Genomic DNA, 25,535 nt, shown 5'->3' with positions numbered 1-25,535 from the left:
CATTGTAATTAAAATGGTAAAAGTTAAGGATAAAGGAGATAATCCTAAAAGCAGGAAAAGAAAAACAATTTGTTACATATAAATAAAAATCTTTTAAAAAAATAAAATAAAGACACTAGGAAAAGAAGGACAAAAAAATCCCAAAATTGGTAGAAGGGAAATAATATATATGAGTTAAACTAAATGAAATAGAAATTAAAGGAAAGCAATTTAGAAAAGGTCAAAGACACTAAAAGCCGTTCCTTTAAAAAGATAAACACAATCGACAAACCTTTAGCTAGACCTAAAGAAATAAAACCAGAAATAAAAGAGAAGTTACAACTAGAAATACAAAAGATCATAAGAAACTACTACAAACAATTATATGCCAACAAAGTGGTCATATTAGAAGAAGTGAATAAATTCCTAGAAACACACAATCTTCTAAGACTGAATCTTGAAGAAATAGAAAATATTAATAGGCCAATACTATTCAGGAGATTGAAACAGTAATAAAATACCTCTCAGGGTAGCCTGGGTGGCTCAGCGGTTTAGCACAGTGGTTTAGCACCACCTTCAGCCCAAGGCATGATCCTGGAGACTTGGGATCAAGTCCCACGTCAGGCTTCCTATACGTGGAGCCTGCTTCTTCCTCTGCCTGTGTCTCTGCCTATCTCTGTCTCTCTCTGTATCACTCATGAATAAATAAAATCTTTTTTTAAAAAAACTCTCAAAACAATTCCAGGACCATATGACTTCACCAACAAATCTAACCAAACACTGAAATGAAGATTTAATACCTATCCTCCTCAAAACTTCCAAAACACTGAAAAGGAAGGAAGTCTTCCAAACAGATTTTACAAGGCCAGTCTTACCCTATACCAAAACCAGAAAGAACACCACACAAAAAGAAAAGTATACCTCAATATCTTTAATGAACATAGATGCAAAAATCCTCAACAAACTATTAGGAAACCAAATTCAACAATACATTAAAAGGATCATACACCATGATTAAATGGGATTTATTTCCAGGGATACAAAGATGGTTAAATATCATACAACACATTAACAAGATGAAATCAAGTAACATCATACAACACATTAACACAATGAAAGATTAAAATCATATGTTAATCTCAATAGATACAGGAAAAGCATTTGACAAAATTTATTATCATTTATGATAAAAATTCTCAACAAACAGGTATAGAACATAATAAAGCCCATATATGACAGTCCAATAGCTAACATCATACTCAATAGTGAAAAACTGAAAGCTTATCCTTTAAGAACAAGAACAAAGCAATGATGCTCACTGTCCCCACTTTTATTCAAGATAATATTGGAGGACATAGTCATAGTATGTAGGCAAGAAACAGGAAGTAAAACACTCAGTATTTGCAGATGACATGCTGCTATATATAGAAAACCCTAAAGATGCCCACCAAAAAAACTGTTAGTACTAATAAATGAATTCAATAAAGTTGCAGGATGCAAAATAAATACACAAAGAGTTTATTTCATTTCTATATACTAATAACAAGCTATCAGAAAAAGAAATTAAGAAAATAACTCCATTTACAATTGCATCAAAAAAAATAAAGCACCTAGGTAATAAATATAAGCAAAGAAGTGAAAGATCTGTACACTGAAAACTGTAAGACACTGATGAAAGAAATGAAGAAATCACAAATAAACAGGAATATAGTCCGTGCTCATGTCATGGAAGAATTATTATTATTAAAATGTACATACCCAAATGCCAACTACAGATTAAATGTAATCCCTACCAAAATCCCAATGGCATACTTCAAAGAAACAGACCAAATAATTCTAAAATTTGTATGGAACCACAAAAGATCCCCAATAGCCAAAGCTATCTTAAGAAAGAACAAAGATGGAGATATCATGCTCCCTGATTTCAAACTGAACTAAAAAGCTACAGTAATTAAAATAATATGGTATTGATTCAAAAACAGACACAGAGATCAATGGAACAGAACTGACTACCCAGAAATAAGCCCACTTGTATAAGAACAATTAATCTGCGACAAAGGATCCAAGGATACACAGTGGAAAAAAGAAAATCTCTTCAACAAATGGTACTGGGGAAACTGGACATCCATGTGCAAACAAATGAACTCAGACCACTACATTATACCAGGCACAAAAATTAACTCAAAATGGATTAAATACTTGAATGTAAGGCCAGAAAGCATAAGATTCCTAAAAGAAAATATAGGTGGTAAGCTCCTTGACATCAGTCTTGGCGAAGGCTTTGTGGGTCTGATTCTAAAAACAAAAAGGAACAAATGGGACAATATAAAATTGAAGCTTCTACACATCAAAGGGAACCATCATCAAAATGAAAAGGTAACCTACTAAATGGTAAAACATATTTGCAAGCCATACATCCAATAAGAGGTTAGTATCCAAAATATGTAAAGAACTCATAGAACTCAATAACAACTAGACACCTCAATTTTAAAATGGGCAGAGTATCTGAATAGACATTTCTCCAAAGAAAACAGGCCCATGAAAAGATGCTCAAATTCGCTAATTATTAGGGAAATGCACATCAAAACCATTAGGTATCCACCTAACACCTAACATGTTAGAATGGCTGTTATCAAAAATATAAAAAATAACAAGTGTTGGAGAAAATGTAGAGAAAAGAGAACCTTCATATACTATTGGTAGGATGGTAAATTGATGCAGCCACTTTGGAAAAATTAAGAATATAGCCACCAGGGGCACCTAGGAGGCTTAGTCAGTTGAGCATCTGACTCTTGATTTTGGCTCAGATCTGATCTCAGGGTCAGGTGTTCAAGCTCTGCATCAGCCTCTGTGTTGGGCATTAGTCTGCTTAAGATTCTCTCTCTCCCTCTGCTCAGTTTGCTCAAAATATTCCTAGTTTGCTCAGGCCTCAATAATTCACTCAACGAAACTGGAGCACTTATTAAGTGAGGTACATTTCTTAACACTTAAAGGGTATGGACACAAGAGGATATTTAGTCTTTATCTTACGGAAAGCTCAGTTTGGAGGATAAATGTACTCCAAAATATATGGGATGAAGCTTCCATCACCCTGGGACCATGGTGGGCCTCTCTCTCTAAGCGGTTCTTTCCCTCCAGAGGAGTTGTCAGGTTTATTGGTCAGAGCACAGGACAGATACTGAGCCTCACCAGGGATCTGGGCATCATGTCTTGCTTGCAGTGAGTCACACAACCAGGACCAAGCTCTGGCCATACCGTTTCTTTCTACTCTACGCCCTGCTCCTCTGAGACAGGGTAGACTAGTCAGTTTGAGTTGGGTCAGAAAGCAGGGTTATCAGCATGAGCAAAGAGGAATATGATCGGGGTTGGTGAATCACCAGGCTAACGTGGAGGATGATGGATTTGAGAGGCAGAGGCTCTTTAGGAGGTGACTGCACTAATGCAGCTCCCAGTGATCCCCCAATTCAAGAGACTCTGATGATAACCAAACTTGCTCTAAGGACCCCTGCCAGTGTCAAAGGGAATGCAATTGGAAGAGAAGAGCCAATGGCGTGGGCATACACTCCCTCTCTCCAGCTGATTCCTACCAATTGATAATGGCAGCTTGGAGCATGGTACTGAGAGGAAATCTATAGCTAAAATCTAGTTTCAGTGGGGAAGTACTTCTCTACCCATTGGTGATGTCCTCCTTGAGCAAGAAATTGAAAGTAGATCCAATGTATGCTGCTTATTTCCAAAATTGTTTTCCAGTGTGTATATAGAAGGTATAGAGGTATAAAAGTGTGTAAAATATAGGAAGAAGGAAAAGAAGATAAGTATGAAGGATTAAAAAAAACTGGCTGAAGGAGGAGAAAGCAGGTGTTAGCACAAATGTGGAGTGGCATTCAGAACTGATACATGACCAAAAGAGGGAGGCCTAAAAAGGAACAAGAAACCCCATGAGTCCTTCTCAAAATCCATTCTCGACACATCTCAACAAAATGTGACAACCTGCCCACACAGGCTTTCTCCTGGAGGGGAGTCCACTGGTCATCCCTGTGGTGCTAATAAAAAATGCAATCCTTGGGCCCAAGTGAATCAAAATCTGGCCTTGCAATATAGGTAATTTCATTAAACACGGTAACTGAAAACAAAATTCTTCACTCTTGAGTCAAATGGATTGGCACTACAATCCCATGACACTTACTGTATAAGAAAACATGGTCAATCACAATAGAGGGAGATAATTATATAAACTGTATTGACAAAATCACATTAAAAATTGATGGTGCTGGGGAAAACTAGAAGGATTGCTATATCTTGCCAGATCCTATAGTGTAGAATTGAAAATTATACTTTCTAGATTTTGTTATAAATACAGGTTGGTTGTAAGTCCATACAGGTTGGCTGCAGAACTGCAGAACTGAAAAAGCACCATTTGGGGTCATCTATGATCCAAGGAGTCGTAATTCTGCTAAATTGAATGAGGTATTCTCATAATAAATACCTTCTTAAATTCATCTTCTTTATCATTAACATGAACCTCAGGAATATTAGCCTCATAATCAGTGCTCTCACCCTCTTCTGTTTCACTTCCAAAAGCAACATGTTTCCTCTGTTCTATGGATAAAAGAGAAGACAAAAATATAACATTTAATGTTGAGCATTTGGTTTTACATCATATGACCAGACCTTCTTAGGAAACCCCTTCTTGAAAAGTTCTTAATCTAAAAATGTAAGACTTGTTTCAGTAGGAATCACCTTTGAATTCAATTTAAACCACTCACCCAAAAGAATCATAATTCTACAAAGAAATAAATATACTCCTTCTTAGTATATAGAATTAAACATTTTAAGAGGGCTTTACATATTATATTTCTAAAATATGTGTTTACCCTTTTGAGTATTCTAACTTAATGAGCTGATATTTGGGGGTTCTTGACATTTCTGAAGAAAGCTAATTAGGTAGAAAAACTAAGAGAAAGAAGACTCATTGTGGATATTTATTTTTGTTAATTTAAATTCAACTAATTAACACAGAGTGTATGATTAGTTTCAGAGGCAGAATTCAGTGATTCATCAGTCTCATATTAATACCCAGTGCTCATTGCACATCACGTACCCTCTTTAATTTCCATCACCCAGTTACCCCCTACCCCTACTCCCTTCCCCTCCAACAAGCCTCAGTTTGTATCCTATGATTAAGAATCTCTTATGGTTTGTCTCTTTGATTTCATCTGGTTTTCTTTTTCCCTCCCTTCCCCTATGATCCTCTATTTTGTTTCTTAAATTCCATATATGAATGAGATCATATGGTAATTGTTTTTCTCTGATTGACTTATTTTGCTTAGCATAATACCCTCCAGTTCCAAGGCTATGGATACTTATTTAAGTTCATAGGTTTTTAGTCTCAGCACTACTGATAATCTCGGTTATTGAAGGCTATCCTGTGCACTGTAGAATGTTCAGCAGCATCCCTGAGCTCTACCCACTAGATGCCAGTAGCATCCCTCATGTTGTGTGATGACCAAAAATGTCTCCAGACATTTTAGAATGCTGTGCTAAAAGAAAAAAGAGAGAAAAAAAAAAGGAAAAGAAAAAAGAGAGAGAGACAGAGACAGAGAGATGAGAATAACAGTACTGAGACTACTTGCAACATGGGCCCTTGGTTGGCATCTGATTCCCACCATTCTCTAGCTGACAAAAAGGACTTCCTATGCCTAAGTAGTTTGTGCAAATGATGTGGGTTATGCTGAACACATGCTTTCCTTCAGGGAGTCTGGAATTTTAGTAATTGCTAAGCAGAAAGCACTTACTTGAGAACATATCTATAGCTCTTATGATTATAATATTATAACTCAAATATAACTAGCAAAGTTACCTGGTGATGGTTTTGCTGTTTTCCCACTGTACTTAACTTCATAAATATTTTCAAATATTGATATAAGTTCTTTGACAGCTTCTTCTACATGCTTACTTTTGTGATTTAGAACATCAGCCCATTCTTTTGTGTATGTCTATTAAATAAGGCAATGACTATTAATTTACAGATGTGTAAAAATTAATATAATTTATAAAAGTATAATTAACACCACTTGAAAATGACTAGAGATAGTTTCCAATAGCATAATATTTTAGATCCAAAATTGTCAATGGCTAAAGGCATAGCTGCTAAGGCCCAAGCAAAGAAAAGGAGGAGAAAAAGAATCTCAAAGTCTTTGACTTTTATCTGACTCAGTCACCCACAGACATCTACATTCACATTTATATGGTGAATGGCACCTGGCTGGCTCAGTCAGTAGAGCATATGACTCTTAACCTTAGGATCATGAGTTCTAGTTTCATGTTGGGTATAGTGTTTACTTAAAATAAATTTTTTTTTTTTTGTTAAAAAAGAAGGCTGAAGAACAAGAGAGAAGAGGATGTCAAAAGTTGAAAATGAAAGGTGCTTCAAAAAAAGGACAATTCAAAGAGTTGGTTTGAGATTCAAACAGAATAAGGTTTTAAAGTGAACCTGGTGCTCACTTATGCCAGGCATCAACTTAAGAGCTTCATGTGGGGATCCCTGGGTGGCTCAGCAGTTTAGCATCTGCCTTTGGCCTGGGACGCAATCCTGGGACTCCAGGATCGAGTCCCACATCAGGCTCCCTGTGTGGAGCCTGCTTCTCCCTCTGCCTGTGTCTCTGCCTCTCTCTCTCTCTCTCTCTCTCTCTCTTTCATGAATAAATAAATAAAATCTTTTTTTTTAAAAGAGAGTTTCATGTGTAATAATTCATTTAATTAAATGACAACCACTTTCACAAAGGAGAAAACAGGCTCAGAAAGAATCAGAAACTTGTCCAAGGTTATATAGCAGCCAGGGAACATAGGAGTTTGAAACCAGTGCTATCTGATTTTAAAACCTGTGCTCTGCCTTTCTGAACTTTTCTGATAGGCTTTGGGAAAAAATTAAGAACAAATTAAATTCAGAAAAGAAGGGGCACCTGGGTGGCTCAGTGGTTGAGTGTCTGCCTTTGGCTCAGGTCATGCCCAGAGTCCTAGGATTGAGTTCCACATTGGGCTCCCCACAGGGAGCCTGCTTCTCCCTCTGCCTATGTCTCTGCTTCTCTCTGTGTGTCTCTCATGAATAAATAAATAAAATCTTTAAAAAATTTTTTCAGAAAAGAAAACTGGCCTATAAAATTGACTAGATCTTCTGACATGTCTACCATGTCCATACATTTTAGGAAAGAGAAAAAATAAATAGGAGCAGCCAATGTAGGCCTTCAAACCCACTTCTGCAAAGGGACCTGAGCCTGTCTATGCAAACCTCTGCCCAGACAAGCCTCAGAAAGTCCCATAATTCTCATGTACTGCCCTTGTGTGTTCCTTATTTGGCTACTGGATTGAGAGAGCTACTTCTAAGACTCTCGCTCTCATTTATACCACTTCATGTGTATCTGAACCCATTCTCACCTATTCTCAGTCTCAGAAGAAATGATGTTCCTTCCCCTACCTGAAGATATTCTCTGATCCCCTCCATACCCCACCAACTCTTTCCATCTGGTTCCATCACTCTTTTATTCCATCCTTTCTGATTTATCCAACAGAGTGGTAAACACTGGAATGACAGTGGTGAGAGCCACTTCAGATTAGCAGGGGGAAAAGCAACTCTAAAGAGGCAGAAAACAGATTCGTGGCTGCCTAGGGCTGAGGATTGAGATGAAATGTTCTAAAATTGTGATGATGGTTGCACAGCTCCGTAAATAAACTAAAACCACTGAATTGTATGCTTTTAATGGGTAAATTGTACATTGTGTGAATTATATGTCCACAAAGTTATTAAAAATAATAATTTGTTTCAGAGATAATTTGAGCCAGGAATTGGGGAAAATTAATGGAGATGGGAAATTAAAGATGATAAAGGAAGAGAGCAGGCATGGGAAGTTTGGTTGTGAATGAGAAGTGAAGGGAGGGGTTCCTGGGGAGCTCAGATGGTTAAGCATCTGCCTTCAGCTCAGGTCATGATCTCAGGGCCCTGGGATTGAGCCCCACATCAGGTTCTCTGCTTAGCGGGGAGCCTGCTTCTCCCTCTCCTGCTCCCTCTCCTTGTTCTCTCTCTCATTCTCTCAAATAAATATATAAAATCTTTCAAAAAAAAAATGAAGGGTGGTGTGGGAAGGTTTTTGTTTGTTAGCAAGGAAAAAACAATAGAACATATTAGTAGGAGAGGTCTGGTGGAGAGGAAAAATGAAGATTGAGAAAAGAGGGAAGACGACTGGGGGAGGAAGGCTGCCAAGAAAGCAAGAAGGCGCAGGATTTTGGGCCCATTTGGAGGACCTAGATTTTGAAAAGAGGTCAGAACTTTCTCCATGGACCATTCTTAGAACTCAGTGAAGAACAGACTGTACTGAAGGGCCGTCCAGGGACAGCCTGGCAAACAAATTGATTTTTTTTTCCTTCCTTCTTTTTTTTTTTTTTTTTAAGATTTTATTTATTTGTTTGAGAGAGAGAGAGAGCACATGCATAAGCAGGGGGAAAGGGCAGAGGGAGAAGGAGAAGCAGACTCTCCACTGAGCAGGAAGCCCCATGGAGGGCTTGATCCCCAGACACTAGGATCATGATCTGAGCCGAAGGCAGACACTTCTCTGACTGAGCTGTTCAAGTGACCTCTTTAAAAGACAGAGAGAAAATAATAATAATAATAATAATAATAATAATAATAATAATAATAATAAATAAAAAAGACAGAGAGAGAGAGAGAGAAAAAAAATTCACAACATAATATCACAAAATCCACCCTTGTAGAGTGTACAATTAATCAATTTTTAGTATATTTGCAGAGTTGTGCAACCATCACTGCTACCTATTTCCAGAACATTTTCATCTCCCCCCAAAAGAATCCCCACACTCATTAGCAGTCCCTCTTCATTCACCCATCTTCACAGACCTGGCAGCCATGAATCTCCTTTCTGTCTCTACAGAGTCAAGTTTGATTTTGTTGAAATAACTTTTAATACCCTTTAATGTATTTACCAGTTTTCCTATCATAACTCGATCACCTTTCCCTGATTTTCTATTCCATTTGTATACCTATCGAGATACAGATACGTCAGTCAGGGTTCAGTCAGGAAAACAGGTGCCACACCAGCTATTTTAACCGACAGAATGAGAGAATGTGATATAGAGAAGTGATTAAACAACTGTTAAAGGACCAAGAAAGGCAAAAGAGGACACAAAAGTCACATGGAGAGTTACTGCAAGAAACAGCTCCCGAACCTTCGTGAGAGCAAAGGCAAGAGGCTGGAGTTTTTAGAACCTGGCACTGGGAAGTGAGGGAGCCACCCAGCTGGTGCTACTCTCTCAGGGAGGGACCTTGTGGTATTGGGATATCTGAGAAGCACAAGAAGCTGGTTTTGGAAGGGTAGGGAAAAAGCTAGGACCTAGAATTAACTGCCACTGCCAATCAAGAGAGGTTGTCTGATTTTATTGGAACAGGAAGAAAAACAGGAAAGAGTAAGTCCCTTCTCTTCCCTCTACCCTCCTTCTAGCACCAGTCTTGGCAAAGCCTAAAAGGGAGCCAGCTGGCCAAAGATAAATGTCGTTTGCAGAGTCCCAGCCTCAGCATCATAGAACAAAAGATCCAGTTTGAAACCAGTGGATGATAGCTTTTCAATAATGCACATAATCTCTCCTAAAATCAAAGTTAGATGCTCCAAGTCAAAGACCACTTTCCAGACTGCAAATATCCTTCTTTCCCAAATACAGTTGGAAACCACTGGTTGGTCCAAACTAACCTACCTCCAGAATTAGCATTATGTATGGTGTGTTTCCAAAACTTATTTCTGTCTAAAGTATTACCAGACTTGCCCTGTCATTATAAATCTTACTTTGCCTTCATTATAATGGCCCATCTGATGATAGGTTTGTGGAAAAGCAGCCCACTTATTACCAGATCCTAGATCCCTCTAATGCAAGTGACTGGGGCATATTGATGGCAAAGCAGACGTAAAAATTCCACCTCTTGTATCTTGACTTACAGTCTGGAGACTTATCACTTATCTAATAGTAATAGCTTCTTCTAAAAAAAAAAAAAAAAAAAAAAAAAAAGTAATAGCTTCTTCTGTTGTGATATCAACACAAATTGCCACATTCAAACTGGGTCACACTTAATCTACTCCAGTTTCCCTGATTTGTGTGATCTTTTTCTCTTTCCATGCATGTAAAATTTCTTTGTTAGTATATTCAAAGTAAATTCTTTCTGGTAGTGTGAATTTTTCCCCACTGAGCAGTTGATAGTGCCACAATAGTTACAGGAACATACCAACATAAAATGATTATTATTGTAAATGGGACAAAAAGAAAGACACTAATATAGGTATTCCCTGCTCCTTTGTAGTCTGTTTGTTAATAAGTAAGTCCTGGTATAAAGTACCTATAGTCAGATTCTAGGATGAGTGAGAAGAAAATGACAAGCAGGAAATTACTCCTAACCCCCAGGGAAGAAAACAGGAGACTTCTTTGGAAAATTTCAGTTGCTCAGAAAAGACCATTTCAGTATCTGAAGGGCTGTCTCTTCTAAGAATAATATGGAATCCAGGAAATAAAGCAGACAGGAAGAGTCCCAGATTAATAATTTTGCAGCTGACCTAGAGACTAATCAACCCGAGTTAAAAACAGATATTCAGGGGGCTCTGAAAGGAAGTCTCTTGGAGGAAAATGGAACTCTGATATAATAACGTATTCGGAAGAACATATGAAAAGAAAGGCAATTAGAAACTCCAGGAAAGACAAAAAATGTACAAGAAAAAATAAATGTACAATACATAGTTCTTCATTGGCTAATATTCATATAGGCATAATTAAGTGTTACTATTTACCATTACTATTTAACTAAAAATAATCTTATAACTATATTGAGAAGACAATGGAGGAGCAATATAGGAGGCCAAAGAGCTAAATACTTACTTATTAAAGCAGGAAGAAAGTAATGTTCAATTTTTCCAATTCAAGAAATAATACACCAAGTATATTACTTAGAGATGCAGAAGTAATACTCTAAGGAATAGATAAAAGTTTAAAATGAGCACCTTTCCTAGGACACACATTGTGATCTCCATGTAACATTTTTCACTAGTAACATGGAAAGGAATAAGGAATGAGAAATGGGTGATCCAAGATCTGGAACAGGAAATGTACAAGATGAGCTATGATACGCTATAGTTCCAGAAAGCAAGAAAACTTTGAAAGATTACTGGAGTCATATAAAAAATATAGAAGCCAGCCTGAAGGATTCCACCAAAGACAGAAAAAAAATTTATTTTTTAAAATTTTATTTATTTATTCATGAAAGACACACAGAAAGAGGCAGAGACATAGGCAGAGAGAGAAGCCGCCTCCCCATGGGGGCCTGATGTGGGACTCAATCCTAGGACCCTGGGATCATGACCTGAGCCAAAGGCAGATGCTCAACCACTGAACAACCCAGGTGTCCCAAGATGGAAAAATTTTAACACCAAGAAGATGTTTCCCAAAAAGATATACAAATGGCCATAAGACACATGGAAAAATGTTCAACATCAATGATCATCAGGAATGTACAAATCGAAACAAGGTATCACCTCACACCTGTCAGAATGGCTAAAATCAAAAACACAGGAAACAAGTGTTGGCAAGGATATGGAGAAAAAGGAATCCTTTTGTACTCTGGGTGGGAATGCAAACTGGCATGGCCACTGTGGAAAACAGTATGGAGTTTCCTCAAAAAGTTAAAAACAGAACTACTCTATGATCCAGTAATCACACTTCGAGGTATTTAAACAAAAAATAAATTAAAAACCTCTAATGCAAAGGGATACATCCACCCCCATGTTTATTGCAGCATTATTTATAATAGCCAAATTATGGAAGTAGACCAAGTGTCCATCAATAGATGAATGGATAAAAAAAGATGTGATATATATAAACAATAGAATATTACCCCACCATAAAGATGGATGAGATCTTGTCATTTACAACAACATGGATAGAAACAAATGAACAAACAAAACAAAACAAAAAAATAGAAAAAGCCTGATAAGTATAGAAAAACAAATTGGTGGTTGTCAGAGGGGGTGGGGGGTGGAGAGATGGACAGAATAGGAGATGAGAATTAAGAGTACAAATGGAGTACAAACTTCCAGTTATAATCTGTCACACAGATGTAAAGTACAGCATAGGGAATCTAGTCAATAATATTATAATAATGTATGGTGACAGATGGTGACTATGCTTATTGTGTATTGCACTGAGTAATGTATAGAATTGTCAGATCACTGTGTTATACACCTGAAACTAATTTAACATTGTATGTCAAGAATACCTCAATAATTAAAAGAGATAGGCACCTAATCATATTTTCTTCCTGAGAAACAGTGTGTTGTGCCAGCACCACTTAAATAACCCATCATTTTCCCCACTGAACTAAAATAATACCTTTGACATGTATCCATTTCTTTACTATGATCTTTTTCTCCTAGATTCTTTATTTAGTTCCTCTCAACTATGTTTTTTTCTGTTAATTTCATATTGATTTGGTTACAACGGCTTTAAGTATTTTCATTTGTTATTACCTATTCTTATTATTCATCATTTTAAAATAATACAATTTGATCCAATTTATGAAAAGAAATATATAGGCATTTTAATTGGGAGTGCATTAAATTTATACAGCGGTTTGCAAAAATGATAGATTTTTCACAGTAGGTTAAAACAAAATCCAGCTAAGTGTTCTTTAGAAGAGAAAACCTAAAATAGAATCCAGAAAGGTTGAAAAAAACAGAACAGAAAAAGATATATCTGGAACATAATAACCAAGAAAGTCTGGTGTAGCCATATTAATGTCAAACAAAATAGACTTCAAAGATTAAAAGCTTAACAATGACAGAAGGAACAAATGGCTAGGAAGACACAATTATTTTCAACTTGCATGCTCCGAGAACATGTAGCTATAAAATGGAGATGTAAAACATGGGTCATTTCATGTTGTCTCTGTTATAGCCAAGGCCCCATTGCTGAGAACAAATGACTTTAAGATCCTATACATTATGAAGAAGGCAGTTCTTAAATGGTGCCGATCTTGAGATTATAGAAAGGAAGATTGATCGTTGATAGAGATCAAGTAGAAATAAGTGTAGGGTACTTCAAAAGAACAATTGAAAGACCTTGTCCCATGTCTTCTAGAATTTAGGTATGGAAGGGTTGACCCATGCCTAAATTGTCCTGAGGCAAGAGGCTGGCTGGTTTCCCAAACCCCTAAAAACAAGAAAAGGCTGCATTTGCATAAAAAAATGAGCAAAGTCACCTGTATCCCATTGGCTGGATTGGACCCTTTGAGATAGAACCACCCTTGATTGTCTTGAATAGGACACAAGCAAGGTGACCCTAACCAGCAGGATGAGTGCAGTTGAAGCACATGGTCAGCAAGAAAGAAAAAATCTAATTCAAGACATAAAGTGAATGCTTCTGAGAGAGACTGCTATGTGCCAGGCCTCAAAAAATGATTAGACAGGGTTCCTATCCTTGTGATTTTGAGCCAATGGAAGACAAATAGGTACTCAAAGAATTTCAGTATACTGACGCTAAGGAGGTTAGGTAGGTTTTGTCCTGTAGAAACTAATCACCTCTGCTGTTGAAAGGATTTAAGATCATGAGTGGCAATGTGAAAAATGGATATGATTAGGCCAAACATGGAGGCAGTCAAGTTAGATCAGAACGTCAGTTGCTAAACTCCAAATGAGCCTTAAAGGCCTGACATAGGAAAGGGGGGTAGGAAGTACCAAAAAGTGGCAATTCAAGCAACCTTTGAATAAAAGGCAAAAACTTGCTTGCCTTAAGCCTGATTGTATTTAGGAAATGGGAATGAGGAAAGGATTCCAGAGACTCTCCGATTTCTGGGAGTGGCTTAAGGGAAGGTATGTGGTGGATAAAACCAAGAGGCAGTCAGTCGATATCGCCCTGGAACAAACACAGCAAAGGAAGAGCAGTGAGTCACTGCCGGAAGCCCAGGAAACTCCAGCCTGAAGTTGGGGGTATTAGTAAGACCACATCTAGGGTGTAGCCATGGGCTTGAGCTGTTAAAACCTTGTAAGTCTTTGGATCTGAAGCTCCCCAAAAAAAGACAAGATGCTATGCTACTGACAGAGATTTCCATTGTTAGATTATGAATTCACATTTTAGGTTTATGAGCAAGGATTTCTATGATTCAGACATAATACAAAAATGCATACCTCATTGAGCGCCAACATATCTTCTACTTTGGTAGCACCACCTTCAGGCAGGGAAATTAACACAGTTTTGGTTATCTCCTTTAGAACTGTATCAATATGCATTTCACACAAGTCATTGATCTATCAACAAGAAAAAAAAAGTGTAAAGTGTAGAGGAAAACTCATCTTTCATCCAAATGTACTTGAATCCTAAAATAATTTAGAGGGCTATATTTAGAAACTTGGCTCCTGAGCCTAGCACAATTTGGTGGAGATTTTAGGAGTACATCAACAAAGAAACCTTGATGTGGAACTAAACTTCTATAGAGCAGCAACATGTGCCATAATCTCCTGTGTGCTATCTGTGGCAATCCTTACTCTAGACTATGACTCATTGCTATCCAAGTTATACAGTGAAAGAAACAAAGGCTCAGATAAGTAAAGTAACCTAGGAAGGAACATATGGTTAGCAAAAGACAGATCATTGTAGCTAGGTTTATCTGACTCCCAAACCTTCAAGTTTTGTCTGTTGTACCATGCTGCCATCACAGCCTGGCACATCTAAAAAGGCATGCATGTTCTATGTAGCAAATATCTCAGAAATCAAAAGACAGTCTTCAATTAGATGAATGTCTCATCTAACTAATATTAAATGTATTCATATTAATATTGAGGCACCTCATTCAGCCATCTTCCACGGTCTACCAATATCCCAATGGTTTCTAAGCTGCAGAGAGGGGGAGTTCAACTACCATTTTTACATATTGAAGGCAAGTAATTCAGAGACAAAAAACAAGGCAACCCTAAATGAAAAGGTCCCAAAACAGCCAGAGAAACATAAAGCATGATTTTTTTTAACTTAATAAAGTCCTTTTAGTTAAAAGTCACTCCCTTTAAATAGCTTGCATAATAAATAAATAAATAAATAAATAAATAACTTGCATAGATAAGCAAAGTATTACTTACAGCCTGAGTATTAATGTCTGTAGGTTAAAAAAAAAATGTATCTACCACACCTTCTTTAGAAGTTGATTAAACATATCCAAAACTGAGTCAACTTCTTGAAAGAAGCTTTCCAGGGTTAAAGATGACCATGTTAATATTGTGAGCCCTTGTCTCAATACAGATTCCACCTAGAAAAAGAAAAAGAAAAGAAAAGTAGCAGCTTCCATGACTAACAGGAACATCTGTGTTTATATATATATATTTTTTAAAGCTTTCTTTTATTACCTGAAAATATTATAGTTTATATTTACTAATTATATTTCCCTCCATTATACCTGGTAAAGGTGACTTTTTTTTTTTGTGACTTTGTTTTTTAATCATATTTGGCTGTCCATGAAGAATCATGGATTCTTAGAATGGTGCTCATTATTTAGATTTAGTTGTTTTTCAAAGGCAACAAAACTTGTTGACAAGAAATCATTCTATAGAAAAAATAAAGCTATTATATGCTGAACTAGAAAAGACAGAGGATCTAGGCAAGAATAGATGTTCTCAAATTCATAATCTGTAGAACGGGAATCTAGTTTTAAACAATATAAACCTTCTGCATTACCAACCTTTTTCATTTTAGGGGCCATCAGATTGACAAATACCGAAGGCACTTCCTGACATAAGTCATCATAATACTGCAGAAGACCCTGTTGAAAGTCAAAATGGTATGTGTGACTTTTAATTTATTTTAAAGAAGTCATATTTTGATTCATACCAGGAAGGTTTCATTATACCTGTTTCCTCATAGCTCTGCCAAGATTAAGGCTGCTTACATAAATTTATATTAATTTATCATAGTTTTTCTTCACCTGTAAATTATCTTAGCATCTCCTTAAACAGTAAGTCAGTGGAGCTTTCTAGAGTTGCATTGTCCATATTTATTATTTAATTATCTTTCTATATTTACGCATTTTAAATAGCTTGGATAATTATCTTTTCACGATATCTGTCATTATACCTTTTTCCCCTTTCTGTTCCTTGTCTTCTGACATATGAAAGCATATTTGTTACTGATGCCACATTTCTTTTCTTGAATCAAAATAAATGTATGCACAATCAGAGTTAATAGGCTTATCTATTTTCTTTTAGATATTTTTTAGAGATGAACATAATGATCAATTTTTTACTATTTCTTGATTTATTGCATGGTGTGATAGGAAATGTGGCTTCAAGTTAATTCTTCCCCAAATAAATAATATGAAGCTGTTTAAATGTTTACTTAGTGGTTTCAAAGTTATTAAGTCCTTTTCTCTTCCCAATCTTCTATTTGCACATCAGAATTTTAATGCTATAAAGAAGAAACAAAGGGGCAGCCTCAGTGGCTCAGCGGTTTAACGCCACCTTCAGCCCAGGGTGTGATCCTGGAGACCCGGGATCTAGTCCCACCTCAAGCTCCCTGCATGGAGCCTGCTTCTCCCTCTGCCTGTGTCTCTGCCTCTGTGTGTGTGTGTGTGCCTCTCATGAATAAATAAATAAAATCTTAAAAAAAAAAGAAGAAACAAGGGAATATAACACTATATGTTAACTATACTGGAATTTAAAATGAAATAAAGAATAAACAAGGGAACAGAATAGAAAGACCAGAAATAAATCTATGTGTATATGGTCAATTAATGTACAAAGAAGCAAAATATACAAAGGAGATAAAAATATAAAAAGTACAAGGGCAGTCTTTTTAATAAATAGTGTTAGGAAAACTGGAAAAAAAAAAAAAAGAAAACTAGAAAGTCATAACACACACACTAATCAACCCAAAATGGATCCAAGACTTAAATTTAAGACCTGAAACTGTAAAGCTCCAAAAAGAAAACATGGGGGTAAGCTCCTTGACATCAGTCTTGGCAGTGATTTTTGGATTTAACACCAAAAGCACACACAATAAAAGCAAAAAATAAACAAGTGGACTGTGTCAAACTAAAAATTACTGCACAGCAAAGGAAACTATCAACAAAATGAAAAGGTAGCCGATGGAATGGGAGACAATATTACAAATCATATATCTGATAAAGAGTTAATATCCAAAATATGTAAGGAGCTCATACAACTCAATAGCAAAAACCCCAGAAATCCAGTTAAAACGTGTGTAAAGGAGCTGAATAGACATTTTTCCAAAAAAGTCATACAAAAGGCCAATAGGTATATGAAAAATGGTAATCAATATCACTAACCATCTGGAAAATGCAAATCAAAATCACAATGAGATGGTACCTCACTCCTGTTAGAATGGTTATTCTCAAAAAGACAGATAAAAAGTATTGGCCAAGATATGGAGAAAAGGGAACCTTTGTGTGCTATTGGTGTGGATGTAAATTGGTGTAGCTACTGTGGAAAACAGTATGGAGGTTCCTCAAAAAATGAAAAAAAAATACCATATGACAGAGCAATCCCACTTCTGGATGTAGATCAATAGGAAATGAAGTCAGGATCTTGAAGAGCTATCTGCACTCCCATGTTCACTGCCGCATTATTTACAATAGCCAAGATATGGAAACATCCATCAATAAATGAATGGATAAAGAAAATATGGTATAGATATGCAATGGAATATTATTCAGCCATGACAAAAAAAGACATTGCCATTTGCAACAACATGGATGGACTTTGGAGGCCTTATGCTAAGTGAAATAAGGCAGACAAAGATAAATACCTATCACTTGTATGTGGAATCTAAAAAAGCTGAACTTGTAAAAACAAGAAAAGTGCTTACCAGGGGCTAGAGGTGGGAAGAGAATAAATAGGAAGAGGTTGGTAAAAGGGTACAATCTTTCAGCTATAAGATGATTGAAGACTGAAAAGCCAATGTATAATAACATAGTGGCTGTAACTGATAACACTACATCATATAATTGAATTTTGCTAAGAGAGTAGAACATTCTCACCAAAAAGAAACAAACATATATGTGTATATATAAACAAATATACATTGTTTCTTTTTGTTTTAATATACACACACATATATATATAGTGATGAATGAACTAGATAAGAGGCATCCTTTCACAATGTATATGTATATCAATTCATCATGGTGTACACTTTAAGTGTCTTATAATTTTGTCAACTGTACCTCAATAATACTGAAGAAAAATGAAAATAATCTACATAGTAACAAATACCAATACCACAATACCACATCAGCACAACTGCAGTGATATATTTTTCCTTTACAAAAAAAAAAACTCCTTCAAAAATAATTTTAAAATATTTAATAATTTAAAATATAATCTATCTTGGGATGCCTGGGTGGCTCAGTCAGTTAAGCATCAGACTCTTGGTGTTGCTCAGGTCGTGATGTCAAATTCGAAGGGTCAAGATCCAAGTCAGGCTCTGCATGGAGTTGGCTTCAGAGTCCCTCTTCCTTTGCCCCTCCCCTGCTTGCACTCTGTCTCTAATAAATAAAAATTTTAAATATATATGTGTATACACATATACATATATACACATATACATATACATATACATATATAATCTATCTTACCTGCAAATACAGTTTGTCTGCTTTCAATTTACTTTCCAATTTTAGCAATTTCTTTGCCTGTTCTGGTACATCCAGCTTCATTTTTATCATGCACTTAGTTTCCCGAACAATTTCCAGAATTTTGGGATCAAAATTAACCAGCAACTTCCCTGTTTCTGGGTGTCGCACAAAAAGCGTGGCTTGTAAAGCTACAAATAAACAATTATTGACATTAGTTTTTCTGGATTTCTTTTCTGCTCCCAGCTGTGTTTACATGCTTGCCTTCCCTACTGGGTACTGACTTCTTTATAGAATAATAGTGTTGGATATCCCAGGTGATGAGGCATAGCATCTGACATGTGGTCAGTGCTCAAAACTTAAATAAATGAATGCAGAATCTCTGCAAACCCATAAAATCAGATCCAGAGAGATAAAAATAAATGAAAAGGAGATAGCCTTCATGCTATGAACTGCAACACTTTTCTGAGTGGGTGTGATAGAACTATAATACAATGTGGTTTCTTTTAATGGATTGTGATTTAACCCCTGGGAGAACTGGAAGGTGTGCACAACTACAAAATATGACATACCTCATATGATAAACCCTTTCCCACAACTAACCCCAAACTGTTTCTTTAAAGAAAGAATTAAGCCTCTATTTGAATTTCTGGTAACTAAGCTCAGTATCAGTAAGAAATATTTATTAAACACCATGGCATTGTGAGCTTCTAGGATACAGAAGAAATTTTTTTTTTTTATGCTACACCTAAACTACTTTCTGAACATCATTCACATAAATAGGTATTTGCAGGCATGCTTTTCATTATGAATTGAAATATATAATCCCAGTTAGTGGCAAGTAGCCTTAGCTTCTTTGTTATCCTAACATGAATTACTTCTAGAAGCATAATAATAACACACTTCTCGATGAGTATGTGCTAGCTTAAATTATATCTTATATTAACAAACACTACTAACATGAGAATTTCTTATGTATCTCCCAAGCCTCACATTACTTCATAGAGTGCAGCTGCATTGAATTTCTCATAAAATGAAATGGTCTACATATCCCTTTGAAGTTAGTTGACTTTTACTCATCAGATAAAAATCAGTCTTGAAATGGTTCTTAATGATGCTGCTTGAATGAGGATTTCAACTGAAAATTTTACCTAATTCATTTGAAATCTTTTTAAAATTGAGCTAGAAATCATTTATCCTCTCAAGTAAATTCCAAAATAACCTTGAAACATTCATTTAATGAAATCTATCTTCCTTAAGGCTGTAATGAGCTTTCTTGAAAGGACAAAATGGTCATTGAGACCACTAAGAATAATTGCAGCCAGGAAGTCAGTTCCAGAACTGAGTGACATTCCATTAAACCTTATAGAGCAACCACCTAAAAGAGGCCAATACAAGGTCCCCAATTATTATTCCGAGTTCCTATATGGTTAAATATAGCCACGTCAATATAACAAGAAGACTGCGGAGCAATTCATTTCCACTGATCTGTGTTCATAAGAAAGGCACGTTTAAGTCCCAGCTTTGCTACTTCCTAGATGTGCGATGATCTTGTGCAGGTGACTTAATCTTGTAGTACCTCAGTTTCCTCATCTATAAAATGAGGATAAGCACAGCTTCCCCTCCTTTAATCCGTGAGGATTAAAGGAAGCTGCACATGTAAAGTGCTTTGACAACGCCTAGTACACAGTAAGGGCTACGTAAGTGTCTGTTATCACTGTTCTTTAAAGGATACAAAGATGAACAGACATAGAGAGTACCCTTGGACTGTGTGGGCAGATGAGACAGATCCATAAAGCAGTAAGTGTCATGAGAAAGAGCAGCAGATAAATTGTGTAGAGGACTCTGGAGGAGGAAGACATTAGTTTCTGCTGTAGAAGAATAAGGAGCAGCTACATGGAACAGGTGATTGGTGAACTTGTTTTTTGAACACATGCTGATAAGAGGAAAAATCACCAGGACCAAAGAAAAGTAGGAAGGTGTAGGATAATGCAGAAACAGAATAATACCTGTTCCACACGTCAGTGAACAATTCCGTCTTCTCCTTTCCCATAATGTGAATTTTAAGTTTCTCCTGATGCTCCTTTGAGAGTATTGCTCCTTAGCTGGTTTTCAATTGGCTCCATAGGGTCCTCCCACACTCATTCCCTGCAAACAGCTGGCCCGGTATGACTGGCTTAATAAAAGCTAAACCAAGGTGCCAGTTGGGGAGGACAACCTGCAAGGGTTGGGACCCTGACCTCAGGGACAAAGGCAGGGGTGAATTAATGATGTGGAAAACAGCATATGTCCTCATACAGCTGAAATATATGGGCCTGGAACCAAGAGGATGAAAAAGAGTGGCCTCCCTTATCGTCACTGCCAGTGACTCAGCCACAGAATCTGTGCTTCCTGTGTCTGCAATTTTGTTGGAATGGGGATCCTGGTATGGGAGGGAGAAATCTTCCCATCAAGGGACACATCAAGGTTCCACCAAGATTACAGATAAGAGCTTAAGGTTACAATGGGACAAAGCAGGAATCTGAACTGACCACCAATGGAGTCCACACAGTAACAAACACCCTAGGGGATACCAGCATGGACACATGATGCTTAAAGCCATCCATCCCTTGCCTCACAGTGGACTCTGCCCTATGCTCTGGCACTCTGCAGAGGTACTCAGACACAGCCCTAATACTATGAATTTACTGGAGCTCAAAAGTGAATTTAAATTCAGTTATAGAAAAAGGAAGAACGGAAGGGAGGGAGGAAAACAAGAAAAGTGCCATTCTTTCTTCCCTGATTAGGACTGAGATCTGAATCTATAATATGATCAAATTGAATATGAAAAACTTCCCCTAAATCTATGGAGAAATTATCCATGAAGAGTCTCAATATTTACTTTTAAATACTGCCTTTTCATGGGAAGTCACAAAGTATATCAACTTTAAGGTGATGGCAACTTTTGTTTATAAAATCAGAATATTATTAACAACTATAAAAAATAATTGCATCATCCCCAAATATAAATATAATCATTGTAATGTTGTATAAAAGGGATATGAAAATTCTCCAGAACCATGAATTCATTCAAAATCACCTTATACCCACTCCATAGCATCACTGTGGAGTTTTATACACACCATACTGTAACTGTGAGAGCTCTCTGACCCAGGCTGTGTGATAGACCACTTCGAATTCCACCAGAACATAGGAAATTTTGTTATACTGACGAATGACAGCTTTACCTTCCATACTTGACAAAATTTCTGAGTTTTTCTGTTTTTTTTTTTTTTAGGGGAAAAAAAAGATTTATAATTAAAAGACTGCTGGTTGCTTTTGTATTCTAACCATAAAGCTATTAGTATTTAAAATGTCATCAAATAATTATGCCTTAGATTTTGCCTCAGAGTAAAACAGATGAGGAAAGCCATACAAACTAGAGATGGAAGTAGGGAACCATTACAGACAGAAAGGTCTCTAGCCTTATACCCAGCTAGGCTGAGAGCCTCCGCTTTCAATTCTCTATTCCCTCCCCACAATTCTGGATAAGACACAATGGATTGATTTTCCTTCAACTGTGAATATCAGAGAAAATCCCCCAATTCCAACACTTAAAAAAAAGTAACTGTGTATCAAAGAACAAAAGCCAAATTTCTTTATGTAAAAATTGAATGTTTTATGTTTTGATTCACAGATGTCAAAAACAGGGCAATCTCGGCTCTGTCATTACAGAGTCCATCAACAATGGACTCCTCATCCTGGCTACTTTTTTAAGGCCAGGGTTTGAATTTTATTTTACAAATAGTAAGAACAGTAAAATTATTGATAGCAGTGAACCTGAAACAACAAAGACTTAATATCCAATAATGCTTAAATACTAAAATTATTTGCAAGACTATTTTTGGTAGTTATTTTGTTCTGTATGTAGGTTTAAGATACCACCCTACACAAACCAACTCTGCTTTGTGGTTCTCTTTACAAAACCAAATCAAATAAAAAACAAAGAGAAGGCAAACTGACGATTTCAGAATGCCAGCAGGGCCTAAGAGTATACTGGGTTTTCCAGAAATTTAATAATCTTAAGGACACAGAGAATGCATATACTCTATTATACTTTGCTCTAGATTTCAGTTCTTTATTCGGGAATACACTAAGAATGTCTTCACGTTTGCTAACATATGTCAGTGACCTATCTGTCCACACATAGAAGTAATCCTCAGGACTACACCTATACTTTATTGTTTTCAAAGCAATGACTCTTTAAACACCTTGATCATGTGTCCCGTGTTACTCAAAGTCACAAGGTTACAAGATTCTCCCCCTTAAAGATTAGCTATAGTTAAGTGAGCTTACTTACCAAACATGAGAGAATTGGCTTAGTCTCCCTCAAGCACATTTAAACTAAATTTTCTTTGCCTCATGAAAGCATTAGTTCTAACTACTTATTGGGCACAGACATTACAGCTAAAATATATGTCTTGTGTTAAAACTGCCATAATCCTCATAGTGCAAATGTAACTATTGGCTTACAAAGAAATAGTTGATGGGTTCACTTATCCGGCGATACAGCTGCCTCACCCAGAGTATTTTTCCTGCTATGGGGGGCATGTTTCGAGCAAGAGGGGGGTCATCTTTTTGAGAGTAATAAAGCTGCAATTAAAGATCTGGTATTAATGTTCAAAATTCAACACAATGGAAGAGGCAAAAATATTCAACACATTTGTATTCACTTGTCTTATACACAGAAGGTAGTCAATAAATATGCAAATGCACTTCAGAGATAATCTGTGGCTCAGAAACTATGATGTCTACAATGCATGACATTTAATTCTCTCTTAACCCTTATTTTCCATTGCATGTATATTTTTTCTATAGTTTATCCCAAATTTTAAGGAGATCTTCAAATGAGGGAGCACATAAACTACATCATATCTGTTATAATATTCTTCAGAGTCCATATTTCTATACACAGCAGTATTAACTTAGATGGGCTTTCTTATACACACACAAATCCTGTTGCAAAAAGAAAAAAAAAGAAAAAAACCAACAACAGTTGTTAAGAGCATAGGAATGTAACTCTGGCTGTCCAGTATGCTGTCAACACCTTCCAACTTATAGAGGGGTATATCAGAGATACTTAGCAATGAGGGGTCATTCTGAAAAGTTTGGGACAAGATTATAATGGTAAACACTTTTCATAATACTTTTCTTTTTGTGCTAAAGTACTTATTCTATTTACAAACATGAACCTTGCCTTCTTAGTAGCTTCAAGTTCAGCCACATAATACTGAAGAATACGCTCAATTGTGTGGTTTATTTCTGACTGAAGACAGGGGATTTTCAGCTTCTGGAATCTAAAAGTAATCGAAGGTGAATAATTAAAAAGTAAACAGGAATCATACTTAAGAATTGCTGCCATCTCCCTGCTCAGTGGGGAGTTTGTTTCTCCCTCTCCCTCTGCCCCTCTGCCAGCTTCTGTGCTCGATCTCTCTTTCTCTTTCTCAAATAAGTAAATAAAATCTGAAAAAAAAAAGAGTTGCTGCCATCCTAAAAATCCATTTATTCACTCATTTGACAAATATTCATACCAGGCTTCATGCATTGTCCCAAGACAAAGAGAAGAACAAGACAGGTATAGTGCCAGGCCTCTTGGAGCCTCCAATTATGCTTTGGAAAAATGTAGTTTTAGTCAAGTTACATCATAATTATTTAAATGACAAGAGTACCAGAAAGGCATATATCAGGGGAACTCAGCCAAGTCTGGGGAGTGGAGAAAGACTCCCCTTTCGAAGGAGACATTTAAACCAAAATTGAAAAAATGAGTGGGGAAGGCTGGCTTAGCCAAGATGGAGGCAGCACACTGAGCATCCCTCTGCCAATATTGATGCTCACATAATTCCAAGTAGCCATATCCTAACAGTGATCTGTCAGCCAAAGATCACTTCCCCTTTCAAACAGAGTGATGCATAGGAAGTGCTAGGATGATAACGTCCTGATAATACAGTGAATTTACACCAGAGTATTAGAGGTAAAAAAGAGAGATGGACGGACAAAAAGATAGATTGAGACCAAGAGGGAAATGGCCAAGAAAGCAGTACTGCCATATATATGTGCAGTTCTTTCAGTTGTCAAAATCATTTCATAAGTCTGGATGGACTCTTTCAATGTCATGAGGTCTCACAGGTATGACCCATCCTTTGAGAGATGTGGAACTATAGCAAAACTGGGCCCAAACCCAGATGCACTGACTCTCAGGAAAGAGTTCCCAAAGGGTCCCTAATACGGGCCATGAGCCCTCGCTGAGCTTGAAGGAAATGGCTCCTAGTCTGACCAGTCTGCCCTTCCAGGGATCACTGTTGCCAAGATAGAGGGAAAGGAAGCAGCAGGAGCACTCTGGAGGAAAAATGTGAAGTCTGAGGATCTACTACCCTTAGATAATTTCACTCTTGGAAATTCTTGCAGTATGCAGAATCAAATATTATTTGCTCCCTCTCCAATAATGTTTATGGAATTAACCTCAGATATATTACATAGCTAGAGGAAAAAAATCATGTGAAATAATTTCATTTTCTTATTGAAAGACTTTCTGCTTCAAAAAATGCAACGAGGGCAGCCCCGGTGGTACAGCGGTTTAGCGCTGTCTGCAGCCCAGGGTGTGATCCTGGAGGCCCGGGATGGAGTCGCACATCCGGCTCCTTACATGGACCCTGCTTCTCCCTCTGCCTGTATCTCTGCCTCTCTATCTCTCTCTCTCTCTCTCTCTCTCTCTCTCTCTGAATAAATAAATAAATAAATCTTTTTTTAAAAAATGCAATGAAAAATATCATGCTATATTTCACATTTTTACCAGTCTATTTAATGATCATTGAAAGATTAATGTATATAAGTCTCAAAGTTTACA

At 36.8% G+C, this 25,535-nt stretch overlaps 1 protein-coding gene across 1 annotated transcript in view; it reads right to left on the bottom strand.

Moving 5' to 3' along the window:
* Nucleotides 1–25,535, bottom strand: part of DNAH8 (dynein axonemal heavy chain 8) — a 357,024-nt gene that overhangs the window by 261,076 nt on the left and 70,413 nt on the right. The window contains exons 15-23 of the mRNA XM_038553950.1: nucleotides 23,889–23,988; nucleotides 23,165–23,284; nucleotides 21,775–21,910; nucleotides 18,656–18,843; nucleotides 15,746–15,826; nucleotides 15,200–15,316; nucleotides 14,205–14,324; nucleotides 5,840–5,975; nucleotides 4,466–4,578 (exon numbers count right to left, since the gene is read on the bottom strand). Coding sequence (XP_038409878.1) covers nucleotides 4,466–4,578; nucleotides 5,840–5,975; nucleotides 14,205–14,324; nucleotides 15,200–15,316; nucleotides 15,746–15,826; nucleotides 18,656–18,843; nucleotides 21,775–21,910; nucleotides 23,165–23,284; nucleotides 23,889–23,988 — 1,111 coding nt within the window. The remainder of the gene's footprint in view (nucleotides 1–4,465; nucleotides 4,579–5,839; nucleotides 5,976–14,204; nucleotides 14,325–15,199; nucleotides 15,317–15,745; nucleotides 15,827–18,655; nucleotides 18,844–21,774; nucleotides 21,911–23,164; nucleotides 23,285–23,888; nucleotides 23,989–25,535) is intronic.

Source organism: Canis lupus, chromosome 12 (genome assembly GCF_011100685.1).
Source record: "Canis lupus familiaris isolate Mischka breed German Shepherd chromosome 12, alternate assembly UU_Cfam_GSD_1.0, whole genome shotgun sequence".
NCBI classification, from domain to species: Eukaryota; Metazoa; Chordata; class Mammalia; order Carnivora; family Canidae; genus Canis; species Canis lupus.
This window is presented reverse-complemented; position numbering and strand designations above follow the sequence as displayed.